At 47.2% G+C, this 27,333-nt stretch overlaps 1 protein-coding gene across 15 annotated transcripts in view; it reads left to right on the forward strand.

The window, feature by feature from the left end:
- The window catches only part of NAV2 (neuron navigator 2), a 741,392-nt gene that overhangs the window by 683,588 nt on the left and 30,471 nt on the right, over positions 1-27,333 (forward strand). For 12 of the 15 annotated variants that reach the window (XR_009249837.1, XM_058688453.1, XM_058688452.1 and 9 more), the window contains 8 exons: positions 828-1,016; positions 7,026-7,078; positions 12,349-12,372; positions 12,487-12,561; positions 17,098-17,181; positions 17,568-17,679; positions 18,929-19,149; positions 22,165-22,337. Coding sequence is in view for 14 of the 15 variants with exons in the window: in XM_058688453.1 (XP_058544436.1) it covers positions 828-1,016; positions 7,026-7,078; positions 12,349-12,372; positions 12,487-12,561; positions 17,098-17,181; positions 17,568-17,679; positions 18,929-19,149; positions 22,165-22,337 (931 nt within the window). In the remaining variant the exon portion in view is untranslated. The remainder of the gene's footprint in view (positions 1-827; positions 1,017-7,025; positions 7,079-12,348; positions 12,373-12,486; positions 12,562-17,097; positions 17,182-17,567; positions 17,680-18,928; positions 19,150-22,164; positions 22,338-27,333) is intronic. The other 3 variants (XM_058688446.1, XM_058688449.1, XM_058688450.1) reach the window with 1 other exon arrangement.

The raw sequence follows: 27,333 nt of genomic DNA on the forward strand, positions 1-27,333 counted from the left end.
AATATTTATTTATTTTGGGGAGAACAAAAGTGGGGGAGGGGCAGACAGAGAGGGGGACAGAGGATCCGAAGCAGGCTCTGCGTTGACAGGCTGACAGCAGCGAGTCCTGTGTGGAGCTTGAACTCCCGAAATGCGAGATCATGACCTGAGCCAAAGTCAGATGCTCACCTGACTGAGCCACCCAGGTGCCCCAAAACACAGAATCTTTAAAGGACAGGTGTGGCTTGTAATCAAGTGAGGCTTGACTTTTCATTTTTAATTAACTGTGAATGGATACTTTGGAAATACTGTACTGTACTGAAATGGAAAGGACTTTTAATTTTAAAAGCTCGTTTGAGCCAAGGTGGATGTACCCCTTCGCACTGAAGCTCTTTGAGGCACCCTTACCAAGTGGGCCCCATTGGAGGCAGCGAGACCTGTGTTCATATTGTTCCTTCCCGGAGTCTTGTCATGCACAATTGCTTCCCGTCTGATCAAAAGCCTGGTTGGACTATTTTGGGCTTTGGCTGTAGAGGGAGTTGTTCCAGATGAGCCCAGGGAGTAATTAGCTCATGCCTGGAAGGTGACACCAGCTTGTCCGAACGTGCCAAATTGGAAAGCTGAAGCCCAGAGCCTTGCTTTGGAACTGACCCACCTTTCCTCCCTTATTTTTAGCTCTCAGTTTGTTATTCAAATGCTGGTGTGACTACCTTCTAGAAAACAGACAAGGGAGGGAAGTTGGCATGGACAGATGTGGCTGATACCAATCAGTCCCCTCGCCGTCCCCTTCCAGGATTTGCACAGAGACGTGAACTTCCAACCTTTCGGTTCCTTTCCTTTTATTCCAGCAAGTCCCACCACTGTTACCCAGATGAGCTTGTCCAACCCAACCATGCTGAGGACCCACAGCCTCTCCAATGCTGATGGGCAGTATGACCCGTACACGGACAGCCGATTCCGGAATAGCTCCATGTCCCTGGATGAGAAGAGCAGAACCATGAGCCGCTCGGGTTCATTCCGGGATGGCTTTGAAGAAGGTAAGCAAGGAGGTTTACCATCTGAGGTTATGCAGTGTGGTTAATTGGCCCTCCACACCAAGTTCATGACCTGAGAGCCCACCTCTAAGGGTTTCTAGCCAGCTGTCTCACTCACTCTGGGGGTTGGGGCTGGGGAGCTCTGAATAGCAGGGTCTGGCTCGTCATTGACCTCGCAGACTTCAGGGAAGAGGCTTCTGAAGAAACATGAGTGAACTTGGAGCTGACCAAGTTCCACTCTGGGCTTCTCCCTCTTGGACTCGGGCCACAGCTTCTTGGCATGTGCCTCCATCTTGAGGTTCCGCTGCTGGCTCACCATGTTGGCAGAGTGAGTTTCTGGAGAGTTAGTGCATTTCCCTGTGCTGACGCACCCTTGTGGCTCTGGGGGCCTGTGGGCAGCTCCAGAAGTTTCTGTCTCTCAGTTTATTAAGTTTATTCGGTTAAACCCTTTCCCTTCAGGTATGCCCTTTTTCTTCTTTGCTCACAAATTGTGAATACGGGTCGGATCTTTATGTTTTGTTCATTTTAATCAGAATTTTGGGAGAACATAGCTGTGGGCTTCTTTGCCAGCTGTCTTCCTAACTCGGTTCATCTCTCTGTCCCTTTGTTCTTTCACTTAAGGTGGGAGCTAGGGAAGCAAGCAGTCAAAATGCTGTGGAGGGGCATCAGCCCCACCCCTGAAAAGCTTCCTGAAGGTGGGAATGACAGGACATTAGAATCAGTCCTCATTTGACTAGTGGTTAAAAAGATGGAGGAAGACTTCAAAGGTCTGAATCTAGTGCCCCAACTTGGGTATATGATCTTGGACGGGTTGCTTCGTGTCTCTGTACTTCCTTTTTTTGTTTTTTGTTTTTGAGAGTGGTAATAGAAACCAGCTCGTGAAATTATGAGAATTCAATAACATATACAAATGTTAACCTAGTAACATTATTATACGTCCTAGGCTGTAGACTCAGTGTCAGCCGAGATGTCTTGGCAGCTAGGCAACTAGGACTCCCTAGCTAGGGGATGGGGACTCCCAGAGCAATTGAAGCCCAGGCTAAAGCCATAGCTCTAGTTGTGCCTTGTGCGTGCGTGTGTGTGCGTGTGTGTGTGCGTGTGCGTGTGTGTGCGTGTGTGTGTGTGTCAGTGGCAGAAGAGAATGTGGAGGAGGGGAGGGTGTTATGGGTGTTTCCCCCTACTCCCAGCCCCTGTAAGAGTGGGAAAGTATATGCCCAGCATCCTTCTGGGAGGAGAGAACAAACTTGTCTTAAGAAATCCCTGAACAAATCAAGAGGGAAAGAAACCGAATAAAAGCTTCTGCTTTTGCCCAGTATACTTGTTTACAAAAATTGTAATAGTTTAGTTACAGGGCAGTAGCCCCCTGGTTCATCTTCCTAGAGACTTCAGTCCCTTCCTTCACCCTGATTTATGTGTCACTTGCGTCCAGTGACATCCAGTGAGTGACAGGGAGCAAGTCTGTAAATCCATATTTGGGAGCCTGCTGGGACAGAGGATTAAGGAAGGGTGGAACCTGAGTTCCCGAAGAGTGTTTTGCTGGATTGAAGAGCTAGAAATGAGCTCTCTAACCACTCAGGGCAGTAGTAATAGTGGATATGTTGACCCTAAGGTGAAGGAGTAGGCGGTTTGTCTTGAACTTTTTTCTAGTCAGTGTGCTGGCCAAAGCATGGCCACAGAGCATCCCCCAGCCCTCCCGGTGACGACTCCCATAGGGAGTGGGTCCTGTGCTCTATTCATCTTCCCTGTCATGTGTGTACCTGAGTGAACCGTGTTCAGAACTGAAACTTGTCCAAACAAGCAGACTTCGCCTCATAAAGATCCAGAACCATTACAGTATCATCATCAGAGAGCTTTTATTTATTCCATCTGGAATCAAGCTGTCAGGCAGCACAACCGTTGAATATCTGGGATGTCAAAGTGACATTGATAAAAAATGCTTGCCCACAAGCAGTGTCTAGACTTTTGTAAACCCTAATGATTCATGGTGATGTGGAACTGAAGGGCAGAGGTAAAACTCAAATTTGAGAGGTAGAAGGTAGGGACTGCGGTCGATATACTATGAACACGTAACAATTTCATCTTTTGGGAAATTTTGCATCAAATTGATTTTCTTTATTCCCAGGGATATTACATTACAAAAACAAAATAGAGCTTGTGCAGTTAGGTGTTTTCAATTCTGCTGGGTAAAGAGTCCCGCCCCCCCTTTTGAATTTTTAAATCCCCGTGTTGTGGAAACAGTTGGGGGAAATTTTTACATCTCATGTTTGGGCCAAATGGAACCTCCTTACAAGAGTCCATTAGGTATATCATCTGCCAGAAAGCAGGATAGAAATTTAAAAAGAATTAGCACAAGTACTTGTGTGAGGTTTTTGTGGGATTTAATTAGCACTTTCCATTTTGAAGGAAGTTGGAATCATAAATATGTAGATTAGATGCAGGCATGGCCCAGATGCAACCTTTCAAAGTTATTTCAGGTAAATTAATTTCCATCAGATGCATTATGCACTCAGAGTCAACTTTAATAGCGCACGTTTAGGGAGATGCTTGAGGCATTTTTAAAATGTATGTCTTTGGATGAAAAAAAAAATCCAGGGACTTTACCAATCATCCCTAATTGCTAGTGCAATCTAAATCGGTTCTTATGGAATCCATAGGAACAGAACAGCTTGTTAATAAATCCTTTTTTTTTTTTTTTTTTTTTTTTTGCAATTTACTTGTGTTTCTAGCCCCTGAGTCGTATTTGTGATTTAAATCCTGACATGTCTGTTGTTAGCCATGAATGAGACCTTGGGTAAGGGACTTGGCCCCGCTCAGCCTATTTCCTGTTCGCTAAAAGGTAGAAAATAATTGTACCTGCTTCAGAGGATTGAAGGGAAGATTAGGTGAGATAAATCCCGGAAAGCATTTAATGCAAAATGACTTCGAAAGAGGTTTATAGCAAGTATTCAGTCAGTGGTGGCTATTGTTAAAATTGTCATGTTTGGTTTTATCCTCCTCCCCAAGGGCCATTTCATTGCTGTTTTATTTATGGCAAAATCCAGGCAGAAGAAGAAGTAGCCTGGGGGCTAAGGTCCTAAGCTCTTGATTCTCAGCCTTCTGTTTCTCTATTCAGTCCTACCTTGACATTTGGCTCTGCCTTGGTCACAACTGGGCTTTTTTTTTTTTTTTTTTTTTTTTTTTTTACCTGATCCTTCATCAGTGTGTTCTCTGTTTTCACTTATGCTCACCTTCCAGAGGGTGGTCCATTTGCCATCTGAACGGTGTCTACAAATTCTCTGTGGTGATGGGGATCACTTCAAACAATAGTGTAAATGAGAAAGTGCTTTAATATGAAGCTGAATATATATATGTATATATACATGAGATGCCAGGTGTAGCAGCAGGGGCATTTGATTGCTTTATTGGCTAGAATATTCCCTGTTGTTTCACTGTGTCTATACACACACACACACACACACACACACACACACACACACACCTACCTGTGCTTAAAGAGGGGGTGAAACCATGTTTTTCTCAAATATGCATTTTTCGCTTGTTTGGTTGCAGCTTGTGTCTGTGTACATTGGATGAGGGGCTGGGGAAACCATTCTAAAACATACCAGAAGGCTTTAACAAAAAAAGCCTTTCAGAAGCCAGTAAATCCAGTAGAACCAGTAAATCAAGGGCAAAAGTATCTCCAGACTTCTGATCAGCAATCCCGTTCCTGAATGCTGTGTGACCTTAAGCAGACCATTTAACCTCTCTGGATTTCAGATTACTCGGGCAGAGATGGCCCACACAAGCCTCTGCTGGGCCTCGTAGCTTCAGAGTTTTAGAGCTATGGGTATAGGGTGGGAAATGCATGGCGTGCTTTTGCTGTTCTGGCTTTGTAGGCATTGTGTGTATTTTGCTGTCCAAAAGTATCCAAGCCACATAACCCAGGCTCTGATTTGGTTCAGTTCACTTGAAACAAGGCCAACTGTAATGGTTCAGGCAAGCCACATTCAGTTTGGGGTTGACTCTGGAAATCAAGAAATCTTCTTTTGGATTGCTATTCTTTTGGCCTTGCTATTGCTATTTACCAAGTGAGAGGAGTTAATTGCAGAGAAAAATAATTACCTCCACTGAAGCCTGCCAGATATGCTGTTCTCTGCCTGCGGCCCTAAGCTTGCACTAGGATATTGCTGAAGGCAGTGTCAGTAAGTCTGTGTGTACAAGCTAGAGAGAAGAAAAAAAGTTCCATTTTCCAGCAGCCCAGTTCCACACTGCAGCCCCGTGCTGGCTGAGCAAGGAGTGTGACCGAAGGGTGGCTACGTATTACCCACGTCTCTTCCCCCAACTTGGCCTCCAGTATAATCTGCCCCTACTACCCGTGTCATGGGACTAAAGTTACTTACCCCTTTAGAACATTAGGCCACTAGGTTGGAGCATGAGAGGTGTCTGCTAACATCTGAACGTATTAACACTGAAAGCTGTTATTGGCCATGAACACCATAAACTGATTTCTTATGGGCCATGGGCCAGAGAAGTCGTGGGTGGAGAAGATCTGTAACCCTAAGCATTGCTAAGGAAGGTGGATGTGAGTGATGGTATAAGGATAGCCTCAGAAAAGCAGGCTCCTTCTAAGAGAGAAGAGGGCTGGACAGGCAAGCAAGGAACTGTGTGGGTTCAGAGGAGGGAGGAGGTGCATCCAGTGGCGGCAGGCAGGGAAACGAGGAAAAGGTCCATGGAGAGACATTGTCTGAGCTGATCCTGGCGATGTGGGTAGGCAGAAATGAGAAGCGTCCTAAACAAAGGGAACTGCGTGGGCAGAGACTCTGAGGCAGATGAGTGCAATGAAGGGCATGCTCGAGAGAGAAGTGCGGGATTCAGAATGTGATAGGAGCGCATAAAGGAAGAGCTGGAGGTCGGGAGGTTTATGGGAACACAGTGTGGAGACACCTGGGTGGCGGGCTGAACTGTTGGTCGGATATCTTGTGGGCAGGTAGCTTCTGCCGACTGCTGATCTAAGTTGAGCTCGCTTCTTGGGTGGTAAGTGCAAGCCGTTTAGTGCACGTGGAAAGTTAACTCCCCAGCCTCCCACTCTCAGACCACAGGGGACAGCGAGTGTGGGGGTAGAACATTCCACTCATGGTCAGGAAAGCTGTGCCCAATTAAAGGTCTCTGATGTCTCCACGGGCATATTTACATCTTTCACAAAGTTGTCGAGATATTCCTAAGAAAATGTCGTTAAAGAATCTAGTTCCCAGAAAGAGAAGTCAGCTGGGATACTTAGTCCAAGAAAAGATCATGTTTTAAAGTTGTATGAAAACAATAAAATGTCTCCCCTGGCTGGGGACAGGAAGGGGCGCGAAGAGGGTGTGAAGATGGTTCTAAGTCAAAGGTACCAGTCAGGAATGAAAAAGAGGACACCGCTTGCTTGTCATTTTGTACACATGGTAGAAATCGAAAGAAGAATCTCTGTTTCGGTAGATGTATCTTCTAGACAAGTGCTCTACTACAAGTACATCTAGAATGAATTTGCTATGGTCAGCAGCCAGCCTCCTGTGTTGATAACAATCGGCTCATCTTTGTGCATACACAAGTAAGAGTTGCTAGCAGGGTACAGAATAGATGTGCAACACAATCTCAACCCTGAAGGAATATGCTAGAAAAAAAGAAAGGAGTAAAATGTGCTGGAATGGAACAGGTAGCAGGTTGCCTCTGGGTAATAGAATTATGAGTCACGTAGATAATGGCAGTGAGTATGTTTTTTTAACACTTCTCTGTACTTGAAAACTTTTATTTAGTAATCATGGGTTATTTTCATAGGGGAGAAAGGTATTTAGAGGTTGTAGGAAAAAAATGTGCTAAAAGAGAAGAGACTCCCTTAGCAAATTATTTTATTTGACTCTGTCACCAAATGAGGAAAAGTTGGGTCCAGGCGAGATTAAGCTGCCTATAATGTTGAGTTTCTCTTCCTCTCTCCTTCTTAGACTCCATAGTAGCCGGTTGTGCAGTTCACCTTTTTTTTTTTTTCTTTCTAAACAGTTCACGGATCCTCGCTCTCCTTGGTTTCCAGCACGTCTTCAATTTATTCTACGGTGAGTATAAATCAATGCTGTATGCATTGCTATGATCATGAGAACTGGGGCTCCTTTATCAAGTGTATCAAGAATAAAATATAAAGTCATTTCTCCTAGAGAAAGCATTTCCATTATAAGGGAATCGTTTAATAGGGAACAAGAGTTGAAATTCACAAACAGCTGTTGATCATAATGTATCAACCAGTAAGTCAGGAGCTCACTTTGTTAAAGTGGCATTGTGCTTTGGGTGGTAACTAGTTAGAATGTGTGAAAAGCCTTGGCCACCTGCTGGTAGCCTTAGAAAAGAAAGGCCTTAAATAACTTAGTCTTCTGTCTGCCTCAGTTTCTTTATCTGTGAAGTGGAAAGAATAGCAGCCCCTACTGTGAGGGAGATGGCCTTTCACGACAGTATAAATTCCTTGAGGGCAAGGACTTTTTCTGTTTTCATTCCTAGTGCCTAGAACAAAGCCTAGCATATAGTAGGTGTTCAGAAAATAGGCTTGAATGAAATAAGAAAATGCATGGGAAGCACTAAATACAGTGTGCACAGCACAGAGTAAGCTCTCGAAGGTTGGCTATCATCACTGAGTGGTCTACTGAACAAAAGCCAAATGGAATCGAAAGATGGTACTGGATTTGTTCAGAGGTTTTTACTTTTTATAGCTCTGTGCATGGCTATTTATCTTAAAATTTTTAACTTGGGAATTCCTATGGGAAAAAAATCATTTTACTCATTAAGAATTGGAAATCCTTTAGCCCTTAATTCCATGGAGGACAGATATTTTAATAAGTCAGTTTTTGGTAACGCCAGGCTCCTGGGCTAGAGACCTCGCGGGACAAACTGTCTATGGCCCCTTATAAGTTTAAAGACCATGCTGGAGTCAAGTTAAAGAGACCAGAGCCTAACTGCTCTTTCTTAGGCCGATAGCAAGCACAAACAGACTTCAGTGAGTGCTGACATGCTCTGATTTGAAGGACCTGGAGAGGATCTTTTCTGCTCCGACCCACCTTGCCACCTCCAAACACCTCGTTCCTCAGCCGGTCACCTTGTCCAAAATTTCATCACGGGGTCCTCACTTTCGTTAGTAAGAGGGATTGCCGAAGCCACTACCTACTAAGAAAGCCATAGACATGACCTTCTAAATCTCAACTAGTACATACATGAAGTCCTGTCTTCTAGAGGGCAACTCTGCGACATGGGTGCCAAGATAGTACTTTCAAACCTAGATTTACTGCTTTGACAGGATTTACTGGCCCTGTGTGGATGTGAGGCTCTGGGCTACACCCCAAGGATGTGGTGCGGGTGGGCAGAGGAGCCTGCTGCTGAAGGAGGAAGCCAGACGCACCCAAGGACACCTTGGGACCTGGGACCCTAGTTCCATAGGGTGGGTGCAGAGTGGCTACCACAGGCATCGCCATCCCCAAGCCCCTTGTTTTCCTAGCGGAGTGCCCGGGGTTTCCCGTCAGCGCAGAGCAGGAAGGTTCTTCTCAGAAGAGTGAGAAATGGGGGCCAGCCTGCACCGGCCAGCCTTGAAGGGAAAGAGCATGAATCCCCCCGCTGTGAGAATTCGGACCTAGGAAGCTATCACTTGCGTTTCCTGGCTGCACTGCCTTCGTGCAGCCCGCTGGAGGCTCTTAGCATCCAAGACCTTTCGGTCGCTCTTGCTCTGGGTGTGTTGACAGGAAGCTGACGTTTTCATGAAATTTCAAATTACGCTGAGTTGATAAAAATTCACACGTTACCAAAGACCTAATAATAAGTTTCAACTTCATGTGTAACTAGACAAGAGCCCCGAGGCCTAATCTTTGTTTTTTTCCTCACTATATGACTTTGTACAAATTATGTCATTATACCGGGTAGTTGTCAGTTTGTCCTTGCTGTCAGGAAGCCAGTGGTCTCAGAGGTAGGTGCCCACAACTTCTGACATTCCACCAAGTCATTGATCAAAGGTTCCCCTATACTGTCCTCTACATGTGCCTTCTCTGAGCATATAGGTTACTTTTGCAGACTTAAAAAAAAAAATAAGTCTAACATTTGCCTGTTTCCACGCCAGAGTAGTCTGCGAATTCCAAACTGTATCTGACTACGTTGCTGCCACCAAGCGTGGACATGTGGTCCCTCATCTGTTATCAGCCACTTGGTAATAATAGAATTCTGAGACTCAGACACCTTGGCAAATGTTAAAGCGAACAAGTTCTCGTTCTAAAAAGAGATTGTTGGAGTTTCGTAAGTTGCCACCAACCCAGACCAAAGAGTCTGTTTAAGAGCTGAGTGCTGTTGAAGGCTCTTATTGGATGATAATAGGTTTTTCCCTGAAATCTCTGTAATTCTTGGATATTCAAGAATGCTCATTCTGGCTGAAAATTGCCTGTGATTTTAATTATAAAGGAAAGAAAAGGCAACAGTTGCTGAGCGACTGCCATGAAGAAGTCATGGAGTAGACTTTGCCTTGCAGTGGAGAAAATGGAAGGTGCCACATCGGGCATTAGACCGGCTTTCTTGGCCGGTAGAGGGCAGGAACTGCTAAATGGAGGGAGGCTCCTAGCTTCACTTAAGAGCTCCCAGAGCAGCAGCCGGGGGTAAGATTAAGAACAGGGGTCCAACCCTGAGACAGTGGGCAGACTGACAGTGGCAGAGGTACGGGGAAGGGGGGGAGTATTAGGCCCGTGGATAGGAGTGTTTATTTATTTATTTATTTTTTTAATATTTCTTTCTTTTTTTAATTTTTTTTTTAACGTTTTATTTATTTTTGAGACAGAGACAGAGCATGAGCGGGGGAGGGGCAGAGAGAGAGGGAGACACAGAATCGGAGGCAGGCTCCAGGCTCTGAGCCATCAGCCCAGAGCCTGACGCAGGGCTCGAACTCACGGACCGTGAGATCCTCGTGACCTGAGCTGAAGTCAGACGCTTAACCGACTGAGCCACCCAGGCGCCCCTAGGAGTGTTTAGAAGTGGGGCTCATCCTATATGGATGGTTCAGCCTGCTGACCGACCTCCGTCAGCCGCCCAAATGTTAGATAGCTGTAACATTCTCACTGTTAACTTTGTCCTTTGGGTCAGACTCAAAAGTCAGGGACCTTATTTCTGGAAGGCCTCCATAAGAATGTAGCCGTAGTAAAAGAGCAGGAGAATGTGCTTGTTAAGATCCTAGACTCGAGAGCCAGACTACCTTGGGTCCAGTCCCACCTCTCCCTCTTAATAGCTGTGACCATGGGCAAATTATTCAACCTCCCTGTGCCTCAGTTTCCTCATTTGCGAAATGTAAGTGAATAATGTTAGTACCTACCCAAAGGGTTGTTATGAAGACTAAAAAGTAGAAAGGGCTTAGAACAGTCTCTGGCACGCGATAAGCATTCCATAAATGCTACTTATTACCAGACTGTAAGCAACATGCGGTGAGGGACTTGGTCATGCTCACAGCTGTATCCCAGGTTCTTCAAACAGTGCCTGGCACATAGTAGGATATCAGCAAATATTTGATAGGTGGTGGTAGTGGGCATGAATGGATGAACAGGTAAACAAAGAGGGATGGGTGAATATTCCCAGAGAGGGAAGAGGAAGTCCTGAGGACACCTCCCAGCATTTTCCTGAAAGTGTTTCTTAGATGAGAGTGTCCAGCTGTGTGACTTCAGGCAAGATAACCTAACCTCTCTGTGCCTCAGAAGGAATACAGACCTACTCTGTGGGGTTACTGCCAGAATTAAACGATTTGGCCCCCGTGTTCCTAAAACCCAGCTGCTGCTGTTCGAAGCCAGCTGGAGGAAGGACCCTCCTGGAGAGGATCAGGAGTCAGGGCAATGGGGTGAGGAACAGGACGAAGGGAGACCAGGCAGGAAACAGCCCCCACCTGCCCCAGCCGATGGGTGTAGGCTCTGCAGGGTCTAATGAATCATACCGGTAGTTCTGCATTCTGAACTAATACAAAAGTAGACACCAGAGTCAGATGCTGATATTTTAATAATGGGTTTATCACTGGTGAAATTGGCTTAAGACACACATCTAGCACCCAAGGACAAAACAGTCCTTACTGATTTTCACTTGCCTACCTGGCTCCCAAGTCACTGCTCCAACCCTGGGGAAGTGCAAATGGAGGGGTGGAGAGAAGGTGGGAACACTTCCAACATTGCCCAGAATTGGGGGAGGGGGGGGGTTTCTTCCTTTCTGGGCCCCTGTGAGAACCCAAGGAGAGTGAAAGAAAGGTTCCCCCTGCTGCAGGTTCCCCCTGCTGCAGGTTCCCCCTATAGGAGGAGAGAGGTAGTCTTATGGTCCCTGGCTAGCAGGTGGCTGTGTCACCACAGACACAGGGCCCTGGATGGAAGATTCTGCCAGTCAAGGGTCCACGGGCTTCACTTTTACTTCCCAGAGTAGCAGGAAACTGGGGGACTTGAGTTGGGGCAGCAGGAAGGTGAAGGCCCGTTCTTCCTCACAACCTGGGGAATCAGCAGACAGGCTGATGGGGCTCCCACCTTCCCTCACTTCAGAGGTAGTGCCCCGGAAACAGGAGAGGGAGGAATGACATGGGCAGTTACCCCGTGAACAGTCCTTTTCCCCCAGCTAGGATTGCCAGATTAAATACAGAACGCCCAGTTAAATTAGAAATTCAGATTGACAACAAATAATTTCGGGGGCACCTGGGTGGCTCAGTGGGTTAAGCGTCCAACTTCAGCTCAGGTCATGATCTCACGACTCGTGAGTTGGAGCCCTGCATCGGGCTCTGTGCTGACAGCTCAGAGCCTGGAGCCTGCTTTGGATTCTGTGTCTCCTTCTCTCTGCCCCTCCCTCCCTCCCTCCCCCCTTCCTCCTCCTCCTCCTTCTCCTCCTCCTCCTCCTTCTTTTTCTTCTCCTGCTCCTCCTCCTCTCTCAAAAATAAACATTAAAAAAAACCAAAAACCAAATAACCTTTTCATATAAATTGTCCCCAGTATAGCATGGGATATACTTATTTTTATTTGCTAAATCTGGCATCCCTACCCTGGCTCATCCCCTTCTCATCACACCTTCTCCTGAGCACCCAAACTTATTATCTCCACACAGGAGCAGAGGGGCTCCTCACAACCAAAATCACAACCAAAAGTCTTCCTAATTTCTTAAAATAATATGCCGTTTGTATTTGGCCGTTCTGATTGGTCAAATTAACTGAACCAGTTTATCCAAAAAAATAACACCAGGAACAAAACTCATAACTTCGGGATTCCTGTAAGCATCCAAATGTGCTATTCGCCACAGGCTGCATTGCGCTGTTCTTTGTTCCTCAACTGGTCTAATTTCCCTTATGATTTCTTTACAGCCAGAAGAAAAATGCCAGTCAGAGGTAAGGAACAGTTTGCCGGCTGGATTTCCTCTGTCACTATTATCAGTTACTTCACCCAGCTCCAGCTGGGAATGGACGCTTTGAGCAAGTAACTCTGTCCCTTGCCGTCTTTAGATTCGCAAGCTGCGGCGGGAGCTGGATGCCTCACAGGAAAAGGTTTCAGCTTTGACCACCCAGCTGACAGCAAATGTGAGTACAGATACAGGGCGGTAGCCATGGGAAGGGGGCAGCCACTGCTCCCTTCCGACATTTCCTCACGGCCACCTGCCCCCGAGCACCATGGAAGCAGTACAGTGTGAAGGGCAGGAGCTTTGAGCATCGTGGGTGTAAATGTCCGCTCCGGCACTTTCCGGCTCTGTGTTTCCGGCAGCTTCTTTCACCTCTGAGCCTGCACGTGCCCCTCTGTGCAGTGGCAGATGGTGATACTTCGCTCTCTGGGTCGTCTGGTGATCAGTTCTGGAATCCATTAAGTGGTCAGAAAAGTTCATTTCCCTTTTCTTCCTCTTTCTGAAAATGTTCATCTTCAGGAGAAAAAAAAAAAAAAAAAGCGAAGGCTCCAGATAAATAGCTGACTGTTCTGTAATTATAATATGCACAATTACGTGTTCAGGAAGGGCTGCCAACCAGCATTCAATTCAACAACTGTTTATGTGCCAACTATGCCCCAGGCACTGTGGGTTCAACAGCAGAGCAGACACCGTCACTGTCATCTTCGTGTTCTTTGGTACGGCAGAGAGACAAAACACTTTTCTATAATAGGCTAACTGTTAAGAGAGAGAGGCAGAAGGTTGTGGGAACATGTAGGAGGCGCGCAGAACTCAGTCTGGTGTTGCAGGGGGGAGGTCAGGAAGGGCTTCTTGGAGGAGGTGACCTGAGGGATGCTGTATAGGGGAGGGTGCATGGGGAGGGCAGCGTTCTACCCAGTGTACACATACATGTATTTGTGCAGACGCCCAAGGGGAAGTCTTGGTGCATTTAGAAAGTATAAGTAAGCTCATTGTAATTAGAATCTATGCCTTGGATATGGGGCAGTGGCACGGGTGGAGGGGAGAAGGAAGTCAGGAAGAGGCAGCAAAGAAAAGCAAGGGGCAGGTCACATCACACTGGCTCCCGGCTGTTAGGGGGAGAGTTTGGGTTTCCTACTGAATCTGTGTGTTTCAAGCAGAGCAGTGTGGTGGTTCAATTTGCTCCTCATGAAGCTTCCTGACTATGGCATGGTTATGGAATTAAGGGGTCCGAGTGGAGGCAGAGACCTCTGGTCTGCAAAGGAGCCCTGCTGAAGAGCTATGAGCCAGGGAGGGCTGAAGTTTAGCAGGCAGAGCCTGCGGTTTTAGGAGGCACTGAGATGTTCCTGAAGCAAGGCTTCCTGCGGGAGCGCGTGGGCCAATCTGAGACCACAGATACATGTGTGGGAGCCTGTCCCAAAGCAGCCTGCACAACCCCATAGTATGCTGGTAAGATGAAAAGCAACTTCAAAATGTTGTCTTCCTTGGACCAGGAAGCTGAGTCAGTACTCCAAGCAATCATTTGCCTGGGGTTTTTGCCCAGGTAATGCCTGGCTTGAGCCTGAGTCAACTGAAGGAAACTATTTCTCTTAAAATCTGCACATGAAATGCTTCATGTGGTACTTGACCTTAATTAAAAGCTCAGTAACTGGTAACTTCTGTCACCATTGTTCATTCTCCTGAGTTCTCTCACATTTCTGGGAGTGTTTGAATTTTTTTAAACCCTCATGTACCAGGCCACTGTGTGTTTCGTTATCCTCCTTTGTTTTCCTTTCTGCTTCCACCGTCAGTAACGCTATCAAAAGAACATCAAAGATTGAGATCTGAATTTTGTAGCTTAGAACTTATTTAAAAGAAAAAAACAACGCAGAGATGTTCCGTGGGTTAGTCTTCATGTGGGTACCATTCGAATCCAAAACCAAACCCCAAACTCAGCGAGGCAATCTGGATATAATCCGAATGTGAGACTTAATAGCAAGCCCCATCTCAGGTGATTTTTGGAGCTACTCCCCTGGTTAAGGATTACTGCTCTCAATTGGTGCCCCCTACATATGAATTGACTTATCAGAAAACTTGGGTTAATTCCTCCAGTGGCCTTGTGCTGCCCAAAGGGCCTTACGCTGGGCCATTTGGAACTCTACCCTCTGCTCCAGAAGACTCAGGGTGAGGTCTCTTACATCATCGTTATTATTCCAAAAGTGTGTTCTGCTCCTCACAAAAGCCATTGAAATCCAGTATTGTTTCAAAGTAAACATTTAGTCTTACCACACACCACCGGCAGCCCTAACGTGTTTTATTGTCTGCCGTCTTTCTCACAGGCCAAGCTGTATTTGTTTTTCTAGGCCAAACTACTCAAAGCCACCTTCTCTGGGTGTTTTTATACCACTCGTGTTTGTTTTCCTGGGAATGTGAGAATGGCACTTGGTAAGAAGGCTGTTGTGTGGCTTTGAACCAGGCTCGGAACGGCCTCTCGGCCTGTGTTTTCACAGTTGCTCGTGACCTAAAGTCAGTCCTTTCTCTCGACAGCAAAATGCAAACCTCTAGCTCTTCAGAGCAAACACGGCTTCTTCTTGAGTTTGCAAAAACACTTCTCAATAGCTAGTCTTCTTGGGTTAGGTTTTTGTCTTTAACTGAACGGAAGGTACGAGTGCCTACAAGTAGAGGCCTGGGTGGCAATCAAAGAATTAAGATAAATGGAAATTCAGTCCTTTAAATTTAACCTTGGCGTTCCTTTGAAATGGCAAGGTTAACAGTCATTTCTTTTCACCGTCTTTGCCCTGGCCCTGTTTCCTTCATCCACTGTGTAAACTGTCTTAAATTGATTGGCTTTGCCATATTCTCCCCGCAAGCTGAAGCGTATCTCTTGATTTCAAACTGCATTGACGTTTTCTCAATTTTTAATGATGAGAGGGCAATGCAATCAGAAAGAAACTGACTAATCCACTTAATATTTTTATTATAAGCGGTCCTGCTCCCTGATAACTCCTACAGCTGTTAGAGAAAAGACCCAACAGTTTATGCTGGATATGTCTTCTCCTCACCTGTCCCTGCTTGATGAAGTCTAGTGACCAAGGGCTCTGACTTCTCCCACCTTTCCTCTTTAAAGTGACATGTCTGCTGACCCTCTCCACAACCCAGGACAGTGTCCCACCCCTCCCCTGGTTGTTACCTCACTTTTATTCTTCACTGAGTACCTCGGTCCTATGTTCCTCTAGAATGTTACATATGTGGTCAGATCTTACTTCTCCCTCCTCCCCAGACTCCCACTTCCTCTGCCTCCTGTATCTTCCCACCCCTCTCCTAGAGCCCTTTCTTGATCTCTCCCCACCTGTGTTCTCATCCTATTTTTTGTTTTCCCAGCCCCAAACCTCTTCCTTCCCCCCAAAGTGTCCATTCATTCCTGTCTTTTGCAATTCCATAACAGTACAGACCATTTTCGCCTGTGTTGTTTCACTTAAGGCTCACCATAACCCTGGGAGGAAAACAGACATCGCCCCCATTTTATAGATGGAGAAACAACAGTCAGTAGGATCAGCTCACTTGTCCATTCTTTATTCTCGGTTTTAACCATATTATCAGGATCCACAGTCAACCAACCGATATTTCACCTGCTGCTGTACGGAGGAAGGAAGAGGCTTCATGTTAGGACACAGGCTTGCATCTTACTCTTGAAGAAGGTTGCGGAGAAAGGGGCAGATAGAAAAACACCGCATTTCTCAATTCTAAGATACATGTTTTTTTTCCCCTACATTTTTAACATGTCTGAAAGTGGGATACGTATTTTTCAAGATGTCCCAGCACTATAGAGAATAGTGGTGTGTCTGATGTCGTGTTCTAACAGAAGCGTATAAAAGTAGAGAGGGGCCTTGGGGGAAAGCCCTACCTCCCTGGAGGAACAGGGGAAGGTTTCTCCAAGGAGGTAGCAGATGGGACTTTCAGTGACTTTTTATTAACCAGGATTATAGCAAGCAAAATAATGCCAACCGCTTTGTTCATCCATTTGTTTGGTTTTTTTTAATTTTTTTTTAACGTTTTATTTATTTTTGAGACAGAGAGAGACAGAGCATGAACGGGGGAGGGGCAGAGAGAGAGAGGGAGACACAGACAGGCTCCAGACTCTGAGCTGTCAGCACAGAGCCCGACGCGGGGCTCGAACTCACGGACCGTGAGATCATGACCTGAGCCGAAGTCGGACGCTTAACCGACTGAGCCACCCAGGCGCCCCTTTGTTCCTCCATTTGTACAAACATGCTTGATATGAGCCTCTCCTGTGAGCTTGGCATTTAGTGAACAAAAGTGCCGTAGAGCAGAGGAGATAGAAATGAAGCAGCAGTCACAGGAGAGCATGTGTCTCTGACGGTGACACCATAATGCACATAGGTCAGCAGTCCACGTGCTTTTGAGGGTGAACGTGAGAGAGCCGTCATGAAGGCGTGAGCTTACATCTCTTGAGAAGGTTGTGTAAAATTTAGGGAGACAGCAGGGAAAGCACATCTGAAGGCCCTGAGGTGGGAAGCAGCATGGGATTTTTGAGGATGTGAAAAGCTGGAGTGACTGGATCCCAAAGAGAGATGGAGACTGGGGCTCCAAGGGCTGAAGAATTAGGCGGGGGCTAACTCACATGGCCTCCGTGAGGATTGCAGTCCTTAAGACCCAGCACCCAATAGGCTCTCTTGCCTTGCAAGGTGATCTAACTGAGGTGGTGTCTTTTCTCCTCCAGGCTCACCTGGTGGCAGCCTTTGAACAGAGTCTTGGAAACATGACAATCAGGCTCCAGAGTTTGACCATGACGGCTGAGCAAAAGGTAAAGCAAGAAAGGGTGCTTCCCTCCTCCCTGCTTGGGATGAACAGCACACCTAAGAATAATACTCTCTTTGGTTCCAGAGAGTAGTAGAGATTTTAGTGCACTTGAACTATGGGAATTGAATCGTAAAGAGTAGGTCTGTTGAGTGCAAAAGTGACCTAAACGAAGGGGCGGCCCCAGCATCTGTGACCCATCTCACAGTCCTATTTCTACGGCTTCTGTGTGCTTATGTGCCCGTTGAAGATTGATGCAACCTAAATACATGGGACAGAGGTTTTGTGGAACTCCTTCGTTCCCTCCCCGCCCGTGCTGAAACCGAGTCGCACTTCTTTTGAGCTCGGTCCAGAATGATGGTAGGGTGACTGGTATTTTTTTCTGTCCCCCAGGATTCAGAACTGAATGAGTTAAGAAAAACCATCGAGCTGCTAAAGAAACAGAACGCAGCTGCTCAGGCTGCCATTAATGGAGTAATTAACACACCAGAGCTCAACTGCAAAGGTAAAGGAAGGAGAGCAGCCTTCTAGACCAACAACCTGCCTGCCCTTAGGAGCCCTCCCCTGACAACACGCGCTGCAGTCTCCCTGCCCCAGGGTGTGTGTCCACGTCAGTCACTCAGGTCCTGGGAGGCAAACACTTTGAATCCAGTAACTCCAGGCCTCCGGGAAGGTAGCTCTTCTGGCTCAACCTCTTCCCTGCTATGTCTCAAAAATGGAAGAAAATACGTTTCATCGGCAAAGTGGCAAAGTGTTTCGCTTCGCCTGTGTCCTTATGCCTGAAGCCCTTAACCTCAGTCATGCTCTGGTATTTCCATATTGACTTGGGCTACCCTGAAGTAGGCATCTCTTATTTGTCCAGGAAAATCTTCCCGAGCGAATTGCTTCATCCGCGTGTGTCTTACTTGCGGGGAGAAATGGAGCTGTGAGGTGGAGTTGCCCTCCCTCTCCCACAACGGTGGCCTTAGTGGTCATGGTAGAAGTAACGGTGATAGCTAGCATTTATGGAACATGCGCTGTGTTCTAAGCCCCTCCGCTCAGTGTTTTCAATTATTAGTTATCTCGTTCGTTTCCGCAACAACCTTATGAGCGCAGTGCTGGTCCTTTGCATCGGGCTGCTTGAGTCACTTCCAGAGTATAAGATGCAGAAGTGGGACTGGAACCCAGGTCTCTCTGACTCTGACACCAGTGCTCTTAGATTTCGTTCTGTGCTCGTGCAGAAAACTGGCTGCAAATTTTATTTCGGTGTCACTGCTCTTTCAGACAGTGTGATTTCTGGCGTCACCGTTATTTCAGCTGTCAGGCCTCCTGAAGAGTAATGACAGGATCGAAATGGGAGGGATTGGCAAGAGCCGGCCAGCCCGAGGAAGCGCAAGGGGCATTCCAGGAAGAGGGAATAGCACACGTTAGGACCCCGAGATGAGATGGGCTCGGCATCTCCAAGGAGACAAAAGAAGGCTCGTGAAGCAGGAGTGTACAGAGCAGAATGGGGCTCGGGGTGGCCTGATAATACAGGTGACTTGTCATGGTTCAGAAACAGGATTGGGTGCCTGTCTCAAGCTTGAGAGAGCTGGTGTTAGGGGGGGATTGTCTTGAAGCCTCCGCTGACTTCTGTTTGGTGAAGCGGATAGAATGGGCCCTCACTGAATTGACTAAAGGGGGCGTAGCTTCCACCTGCTCACGGATCTTCAAACCAGCTGCTGAGAGCAAAAGGTGGTGTCTAATGGGAAATACTCGGGTGTGTGTGGATTCAGGTATAAAAGCCATTCCCTGGGACAAAGGACTGGGCTCCAGGCAGCAGCTGCTGATCTCCTGCCTTGGGTCTCCAGGAAATGGTACCTCCCAGTCTGCAGACCTCCGCATCCGCAGACAGCACTCCTCTGACAGCGTCTCCAGCATCAACAGTGCCACCAGCCACTCCAGTGTGGGCAGCAACATAGAGAGTGACTCGAAGAAGAAGAAGAGGAAGAATTGGGTGAGTGTGCATCCCAAGACTTCCGTGGGTCCTAGCAGACCAGTGCCCCCCACCCCACCCCAGAAAGAGCCCAGGCTCGCTCTTAACTTCAGAGCATAGGCCTTTGAGAGCGGGTCCAAAGAAGCCTATGGATAGGTTTCTACCAGATTCAGTGCTGTGCTCAGCCAAACACCAGGACTTACGAAACCACCACCACCTTGTAGTTTTTCTGTTTCATGAGACTTTATGTGGCATACACATCTTCCATTTCATATACATGTTGTGTCGTCATCATCACATGCTATAGCCACAGAGTTCCAGGCACTAGAGCAAGGGTACTCTGCAGTGGTTTCTCCTTAGCTGTTCTGGGGTGGAGGGTGTGTGTTACCAGTTATCCCGTCATCATTGATAATCCTTATCTGCTTACTGACACAATTGACTGCTGTGACAGCGTTAAACCAACTTTTCTCTAAACAGTTTTTGACCGCGTCCTGTAAGTAAAAGTGTCATGGTGTAGGGGCGCCCGGGTGACTCAGTCCGTTAAGCATCTGCTCTTGGTTTTGGCTCAGGTCACGATCTCACAGTTAGTGAGTTGGAGCCCCGTGTCAGGCTCTGCACTGACAGTGAGAGCCTGCTTGAGATATTCTCTCTCTCTCTCTCCAAGAAAGAAAGAAACATTAAAAAAAAAAGCGTCACAATTTAGATGTTAGGAGTTAGGACAAGGTTTTAAACTGGAGAGTTGTACTTCAAAACAGCGAGTTTGATAGACCCAGTTTCCAATACATTGTTTCTCCATGTTTCCATAATCCCAATGAACTGCTTGAATTTCTGTGCTGTGGTGTCTGGAGCAGTTTTTTTCCCATTCTCCTGGAAATATTTCACACGCCCACCATTTTTTTTTAAGTAAGCTCTACCCCCACCATGGGGCTTGAACTCACCATCCTGAGATCAAGAGTTGCACAGTCCACGGACTGAGCCAGCCAGGAGCCCCCTACCCACCCAGTTTTAGTTGTGTGGAGGCTGTGGAGTTCTGAGACATTTGCTGCCCCCTGTCTTCAGCACAGGGATACCCCAGATTGACCTGAAGGGGGCTAGTGCTCAAAGGGCCCCATCTGTCAGTGCTGACCACATCTTGTGTTCAGAGTAGCTTCAACGTCCTCATTCATCCCACATACTTCTCCCTCATTTCGTGTTATCTTGGATGGGTGGCGAGGTCTACCAATAGAGGAGTTGAGGTTTGAGTGATTTCGGTTATTGATCGCTTGCGCTGGAAGACTGTAAGGCCGGTTCAGTGCAACCCTCTCCTAATGATTAAATTTTTTCTTTGTTACTAATGGCTTTCAGTCAGCTCCTTCGCCGTGCCTTTTAGAGGATTAACGTATGTTGCTGTTTCTAATATATTGTTGGTAACTATGGTCTGACTTGATTGTCAAGGTGATGAGAGAGAATTCTTTTCTATGAAAAACAGTGTATATCCATTTTCTCCAATTCAAAAAATAAAACATATTTATTTGCTGTAAGACAGTTCTAGGTTATCGGTAGAATTGGGGAGGATGGATAATTGACACTCTCAGATCATCCCAAAGCTTAATTCTGTCTGATCTTTGCAATCTCCTCTTCCACCTGGCCTTTGACCACAGGGAGAGGCAAGGATTTAGGTTGATGGCTTGTGTACTAGATCCTTCTGTTTCTATAACTGGAAATACGGTGAAAAGCAGGAAATGGGAACTTGATCAACCACACGCTGGACATGCCATTCGTTATGGATGAAATCCTGATGGGTAAAAAAAATCCCATTAATTATTTCAGAATGGCCTGTTTCTGAATTCTTTAATGGCTAAGAAAACCTCCAGGATGTTTTCAGAAGGAAAGAAGGATTTTAGGAAAAAGGAAATCCCTTTTTTAAAAGACCTTTTTTTTAAGACAAAACTTAACTTTTTGGCTCTAGAAAATACGTGCTTGTGGCTTTCAGAGAAGACCCTGCACTTTAACTCTTGATTCTCATTAGAATAAATACTCTCATTGGACTTTTCAGATCCGTCGCATGATGTGGGGAATTTGTGAGGTACCAGTTCCCTGTACCCAATATGGCTAATGAATTTCTCACAAACACCCACTGTTTGAGTAGTAAGCCAGGTGGCTAGTTCCCTGCTTGTTCTTACGCGTATGCCAGGATAGCGGGAACTCCTGAGGAGATCTTCCAAAGGGCTGCGATGGGGCCTAGTGCAGCAGTGAAGCCCTTCTTGCTGAGAGAAGAAGACACAGACATGCCAAAAACAAGTTAAGGCGCAGAGAGATGGCTGATAAAAGACACAGGGTGAGAAGCACAGGAAGGTGGGGGCCGTCATTTCAACTAGACAAAGAAGCTGGAAGAACTCGGACTATAGGGCCTTCCAGAAGCACTAGTCCTTGCCTTTCCTCACGGAGGAAGATGCCCCTAATGCCCTGAAAGATTCACGTTCTTACCGGAAACCTCCTGTGTGTGTGGTGTTTATCATTAGCCATGTCGTGTCTGAGAAGTCCGAAGCTTTCCCTGTCACTGGCTTTCTCTGTTAAAAATTGTCTTTTTTCCTTCCCCTCCCCCATTTTTGCTTGCGTTTTCCCTGGCAGGTCAATGAGGTAAGCAAGACCACCGTTAATATCAGATACCAAGCTAACCCATCCATTGATATGAATAATCTCACCCGCATCCGCCACCATGTCTGAGCATCCTGCTTTGTTGCTGTGTAACCTCATCCTCCTGACATCCATCTGCTGAGCCAGGCTCTGTCTTGCTGTTGGCATCTAGCCTCGAAGCAGGAGTAGGCATGGAATGTCACCCACAGGTCCAGTCCTTTGAGCTGTCAGCACCAGATAACTCTTCTTCCCTTACTGCACTGATTCAAGAGAGCTGTTGGGAACCTCTGTCATTGGTTGGGGGGGGGGGGGGGGGAGTCGTGGGAGAATTAAGTGCTCTTTTGTCTGCATGTCTCTGTGTTGCCGAGGCCTGGGTGTTGGGTGGCTGCCCGTGCCAGGCTGACAGTCTCGGATATTCAGTTACGCAGCTCCTTCAAGCAAGCCTTCGGGAAGAAGAAGTCCCCCAAGTCTGCATCCTCTCATTCAGACATCGAGGAGATGACAGATTCTTCGTTGCCTTCCTCGCCAAAGTTACCACACAATGGCTCCACGGGTTCCACTCCGCTGCTGAGGGGCTCTCACTCCAACTCCCTGTAAGTCTGTGTGTCAGGGACACACGCTGGGCTGATGATGCCTTTGGCCTCTAGGAACTCCCTCAAACAGGAAGGGCTAGGTGTCCTGTTAGGATACGTCTGCCCCTTGGGGTCTCGTATGTCATGTTTCATAGGACTGGGCATTTTCCACCAAAGTTTCAGGACTGGAGAGGTTGAAAGAGAAAGGAATCTTCCGTTGTCCCAGTGGCGTTGCTGTAGCAGCCATGAGCAAGTTGCTTGACCTCTCTGTTTACATTGTTTTATTAGCCAAAGTAGGATAATGGTTCTTGGCTACTTATCCTGTCCTAAGGATTGAACGAGATAAATGAATGGGAAAGAACTACAACCATCTTACTGGGAGGAAAGATGGTGTTATGCGTGTTCACAGTTTTTGCTGAAGTTCCAGTTCATTTTCGTGACAGAGCGTAAAGAGATGATGCCATTCTTCTGTGATCAAAATTTGGTGTTGACTCTTTTCTCCAAGGTCAACACTCAGCATTTGGAAGTTAAAAAAATGGAGAAGACTCAGTGACAGTTGTCTTTACCAAAGGGTTCTATCTTTGGTAAAATGATTCATCTCCATGAACTCGCCTAGTGAATTAACATACAGTGCAGTATTGGTTTCAGGAGTAGAATTCAGCGATTCATCATTCACATACAACACCCAGTGCTCATCATAGCAAGTGCCCCCCTTAATACCCATCACCCATCTAGCCCATCTCCCATCCACCTACCCCTGTTGACCCTCTGTTCTCTATCGTCAAGAGTCTCTTGTGGTTTGTTTCCATCTCTTCTCTCCCTCCCTTCCCATATGGTCATCTGTTTTGTTTCTTAAATCCCACCGCGTATGAGTGAAATCATAGGGTATTTGCCTCTCACTGATTGATTTATTTCACTTAGCATAATCCATTCTAGCTCTATCCACGTCATTAGAAATGGCAAGATTTCATTCTTTTTGATGGCTGAATGGTTTACTGATTAACTGAAATCTACGGATAGTAAATTTTAGATGACTCAGTTTGTACAGAGCTCCTTGGGAGCGCCGCTGCTCCTGTTAAGTGAGATAGGCGTTTGCTCACGTGACCTTGGCTTCTCTGCTATTCCCCTTGGCAACTAGGTAGGTAGAAGAGAAGAGTCGCCAACTTCCCGTGATTTCCACTGAGCACCCACTGATCATTGCTCCATCAGAGGTATAGGGAGACAGTCCTGTGCCCCATCTAATAACAGAAGGCCCAGACTCCGCAGACAGAAGTGTGTCAGGAATGGCTTGGGATGGACAAGTGGGGACCCAGGTGTCAGCTCCTGGAATAGTGAGAAAGATTACCCTTGCCCCATAGGACTGCATTCCCTTAGAGACCATGAGTATACCAGGCCAAGAGTGAAAGACCTGGAGCTCGTGTGGTTTGCGGTACCGTTAGTAAGATGAGCCAGTACCCAGGAGAAGAGAGCTGCTGTGGCTGGGGTCCAAACAGCCACTGAGCTAGGGTTGGACAAGGGGAGTGGGTCATTGTAGACACCTCAGTTTCCTCATTGGTAAAAAGGAGATTAATTACATCTGCTTCCCTGGATCCTCGTGAGGGCCTAGTCAGACACTGTGCATAAAGGGCCTCCTTCCTCTTCTCCTTCAGTCTCAGGAAGCCAGATATGTGGTGCTGACTCTAAGTCCGCTTAGCCATCCAGCTGCCGGAGCTGAAGACAGCAGCACCTGCTAATGACAGCAGCCTGCATAAGTGTCCGAAGGCCAGCTTACCAGATGGGTGCATGCCCTGTGAGCAGGGGGCTCGGCCAGGTCTTTGCAGCACACCAGCCACGTGGTCACCATGGAAGACAGAAAGTGGAAGACAGGAAAACAGCCTAAGGCCTTGAGTTTTCAGCAATCCCACCCACCCATGAAGTATGGCTCTGTTGGGGGGGTCTCCGTTTTACTTAGTTAGATTAGCAGCTGCACTGAGGACAGGGCCACAGTGCGTCTAGGCCCGTGTTCTTGTGTAAAGAATTAGGTAAATGCCCAAGAGTGTGAGTCCTATTTGACCCGCTAGGTGCCTCAGAAGTTAATAAGAGGCCAGTTGCCTGTGACACACATGCCATCATCCCAGAGCACCTCAGTTTGTCTGACCAGGAGAAAAAGGAACTCGCCTGTTCCTTATTTGTGGATTTAAACATTGTATGTAACAACCCATGTAAGCGGGGCACAACTCTAGATGTTCTGAAGAGGCCTAAGGTGATGCTCACCAGAGTCCCACCCCTAGGGATTAGGGACCAGCGGGGACACCACCCAGTGTAGCTATTTTACTTCGGAGCTTCTGCTCTGGCTCTATGCCAGTCACCGGTTACAAGGGCGTACAAGACGGATAAAGTTCAGTTCTGGTAGACCAGGGCGAAAAGGAGACATCAAACAAGTAAATCTGAATAAACTAGAAAACAGCTCAGGGTTAGGTTAATGCTAGGAATTAAAATAGGGTGTTGGGATATGGAGTACTACAGCAACTGTAGACAGAATGGTCCGGAAAGGAGGCGACATTGCAGCTGAGATCTTCAAGACAAGAGGGACCGCTGGTTAGTTCTGGTCAGTGACCCTAGCTGCTGTAATACATGGAGTCCCAAAGCTCAGAACCCAGTTCTGAGTCGGGCAGCCTGCGTGGAAGACCCCTTCCATCTGGATCCAGCCATCCCACTGGATCTGAGTCCTTCGCTGAGTGCTCTGTGTCCAGCCAGCAGGTGAGGTGGGGGAGGGGAGAGAGTGCAGGGGTTTCTAAGAGGGGTTTCTCTTAGAGAGTTTTATGGGCCAGACCTGGAGGAGACACATGTCCTCTCTGTCCACAGTCCACGGAACAGGGTCATCCCACCCACAAGGGAAGAAATGAAATCTCCACACCCAGGAGGGAAAGGAAATAGACTGTGGGGAGCAGGGCAGCCTTCACCCCAGATAGTGCAAGGAGCCTCAGGTGGAGACTGGGAACAAGGGATGGCCAGCGTGTGGCCAGTGTGGCTGCGGTATGGTTAGGAAGTAGGAAAGTGGTAAGAAAGGAGACCATGGAGATAGGCAGGGCCAGACCACGGGAGACTTTGAAGTCAAAGTAAATTTGCATCTGCTTCTATGTGTGATGGGTTATCAACCGTTGGAGAGTTTTCTTTTGTTTGTTTGTTCTTGAAGTTTGTTTAAGTAATCTGTACACACAATGTGGGGGTTGAACTCACGACCCCGACTTCAAGAGCCACTTGCTCTAGTGACCGAGCCAGCCAGACAGCCCATTCACTGGAGAGCTTTAAGCAGGAATGTAAGATCATCTGAATTCATGTTTCACAAAGATCAGTCTCCTTTCTGTAGATAAGGAATAGAGAGGAAGGGCAACCACATAAGAGGCCAATAGCACTCTCCTCCTCATCCTCCCCACGATGGCCTGGTTTGTGTCCTTTGAGCACTCTAATCACACCACCCCCTTGCCCTTTCTTTGTTCTCTGCCTGGTACACTCTTCCTCTAGATATTCTCTTCCTTCACGTCTCTGTTCAGTGTTACCTTTTCAGTAATGCCTTGTCTGTGCACCTTGTGTAAAATGACGCCCCCATGACCGCCAGCACTCCCCATCACCTCCGTTTCCCCTGTTTTATTTTTTACCATGGCACATACCACCACCTGACGTGTAGATTGCCCCAGGTTATTTGTTTTTTGTACCCCCCCCCCCCCCCACTCTGCCAACACACACACCGCCACCCAAAAATCTACAGTATAAGCTGCATGGAGGTAGATACCATTGGATTTGTAGACGTTCAGATCGTAGGTGAAACATGATAATTCATAGCACTGGTGAGTTTAAGATGTGTTCAAGAAGAAAGTTGACAGCACATGGTGATGTAGAGTGTGAGGGGAAAGAGAAGAATAATCCTTGAATATTCCTAGATTTGCAACTCGAGTACCTGGGTATGTGAAGGTATTGTTTCTTGAATCGGTAAGAGGTGCAGATGGGGCAGAGTGGGGGGAGCATCAGGAGCTCTGGTTTGGCTATTTGAAGTCAGAGCTGCTCAGGAGGCATCCACATGGACATGCCAACCAGCCTGGGACTCCTGGAGGCATAGATCTGGTGGACATGGGCTCATAGGTGGTATTGAAAGCTGGAATCTGGAGGGTTCTCTACGGGGTTGAATGGAGATGGAAAAGAGCCAGAGGGCCAAGGACTGAACTTTGGGTGCTCTGAAGAGAAAGGAGAGCAGCCAGCGAGATGAGAGGAGGTGGGAGGAAAACAGAAGCAGAGAGAAGAAACTTCTGGTAGCAGGGTCAAGTGCTGCTGGGCGGCCAGGGAGGATGAGGAAGAGAAAGAGAGGATGCCGCACTGGGCTGTGCAGCGCTCCCAGCGGCTACTGCGAGAAGGCTCCCTCCAAACCACTTTCCCCGGAGGGATCGGGTGGGGCAGACTCTGGGCACTGCTGACCTTCTCTGACATTCCACAGCATCCATGCACACTGGAGATGTTTGTTTTGGGTCTGGTTTTCCAAAGGGTGGGCAGAGAGCAAATGCTTCTTTCCAACCTTGAAGGGTTTGTAAGAATGTGCAAATCTAGATGTGAGAGGAAGTTCAAAGAAGAAACCCGAGGCAGAGAAGTGGAGGGTGGGGTAGGGGGCTCAAAAAAGTTCCTACCCTGTGGGCGAAAGGAATGGTAACATGGGAAGGCAGTGTTTCCCATACTGGAGGCATTTAAAATTAGGTATGCCACCAACCCTGCCTTTGGGCCAAGACAGTGGAAATATGGGAGTATCATGTTAGGGACTGAGTAGGAGAAAATCTACATCAGGTTGCTTCAGGAAGTAGTCCATGAAGCGGATGAGCATGTATTGAGTGCCTGCTGGATATAATTCAGGAGCATGGGCTCTAAAGTTACATAGACCCACCAGACTTGATCCTGATTTTTTTCATTTTGGGGAGCCGGGAGGCTTGTTGTTGTTTTTTAATGTTTATTTATTTTTGAGGGAGAAAGATCATGAGCAGGGGAGGGGCAGAGA

Source organism: Neofelis nebulosa, chromosome 10 (assembly GCF_028018385.1).
Source record: "Neofelis nebulosa isolate mNeoNeb1 chromosome 10, mNeoNeb1.pri, whole genome shotgun sequence".
In the NCBI taxonomy this organism is placed as follows: Eukaryota; Metazoa; Chordata; class Mammalia; order Carnivora; family Felidae; genus Neofelis; species Neofelis nebulosa.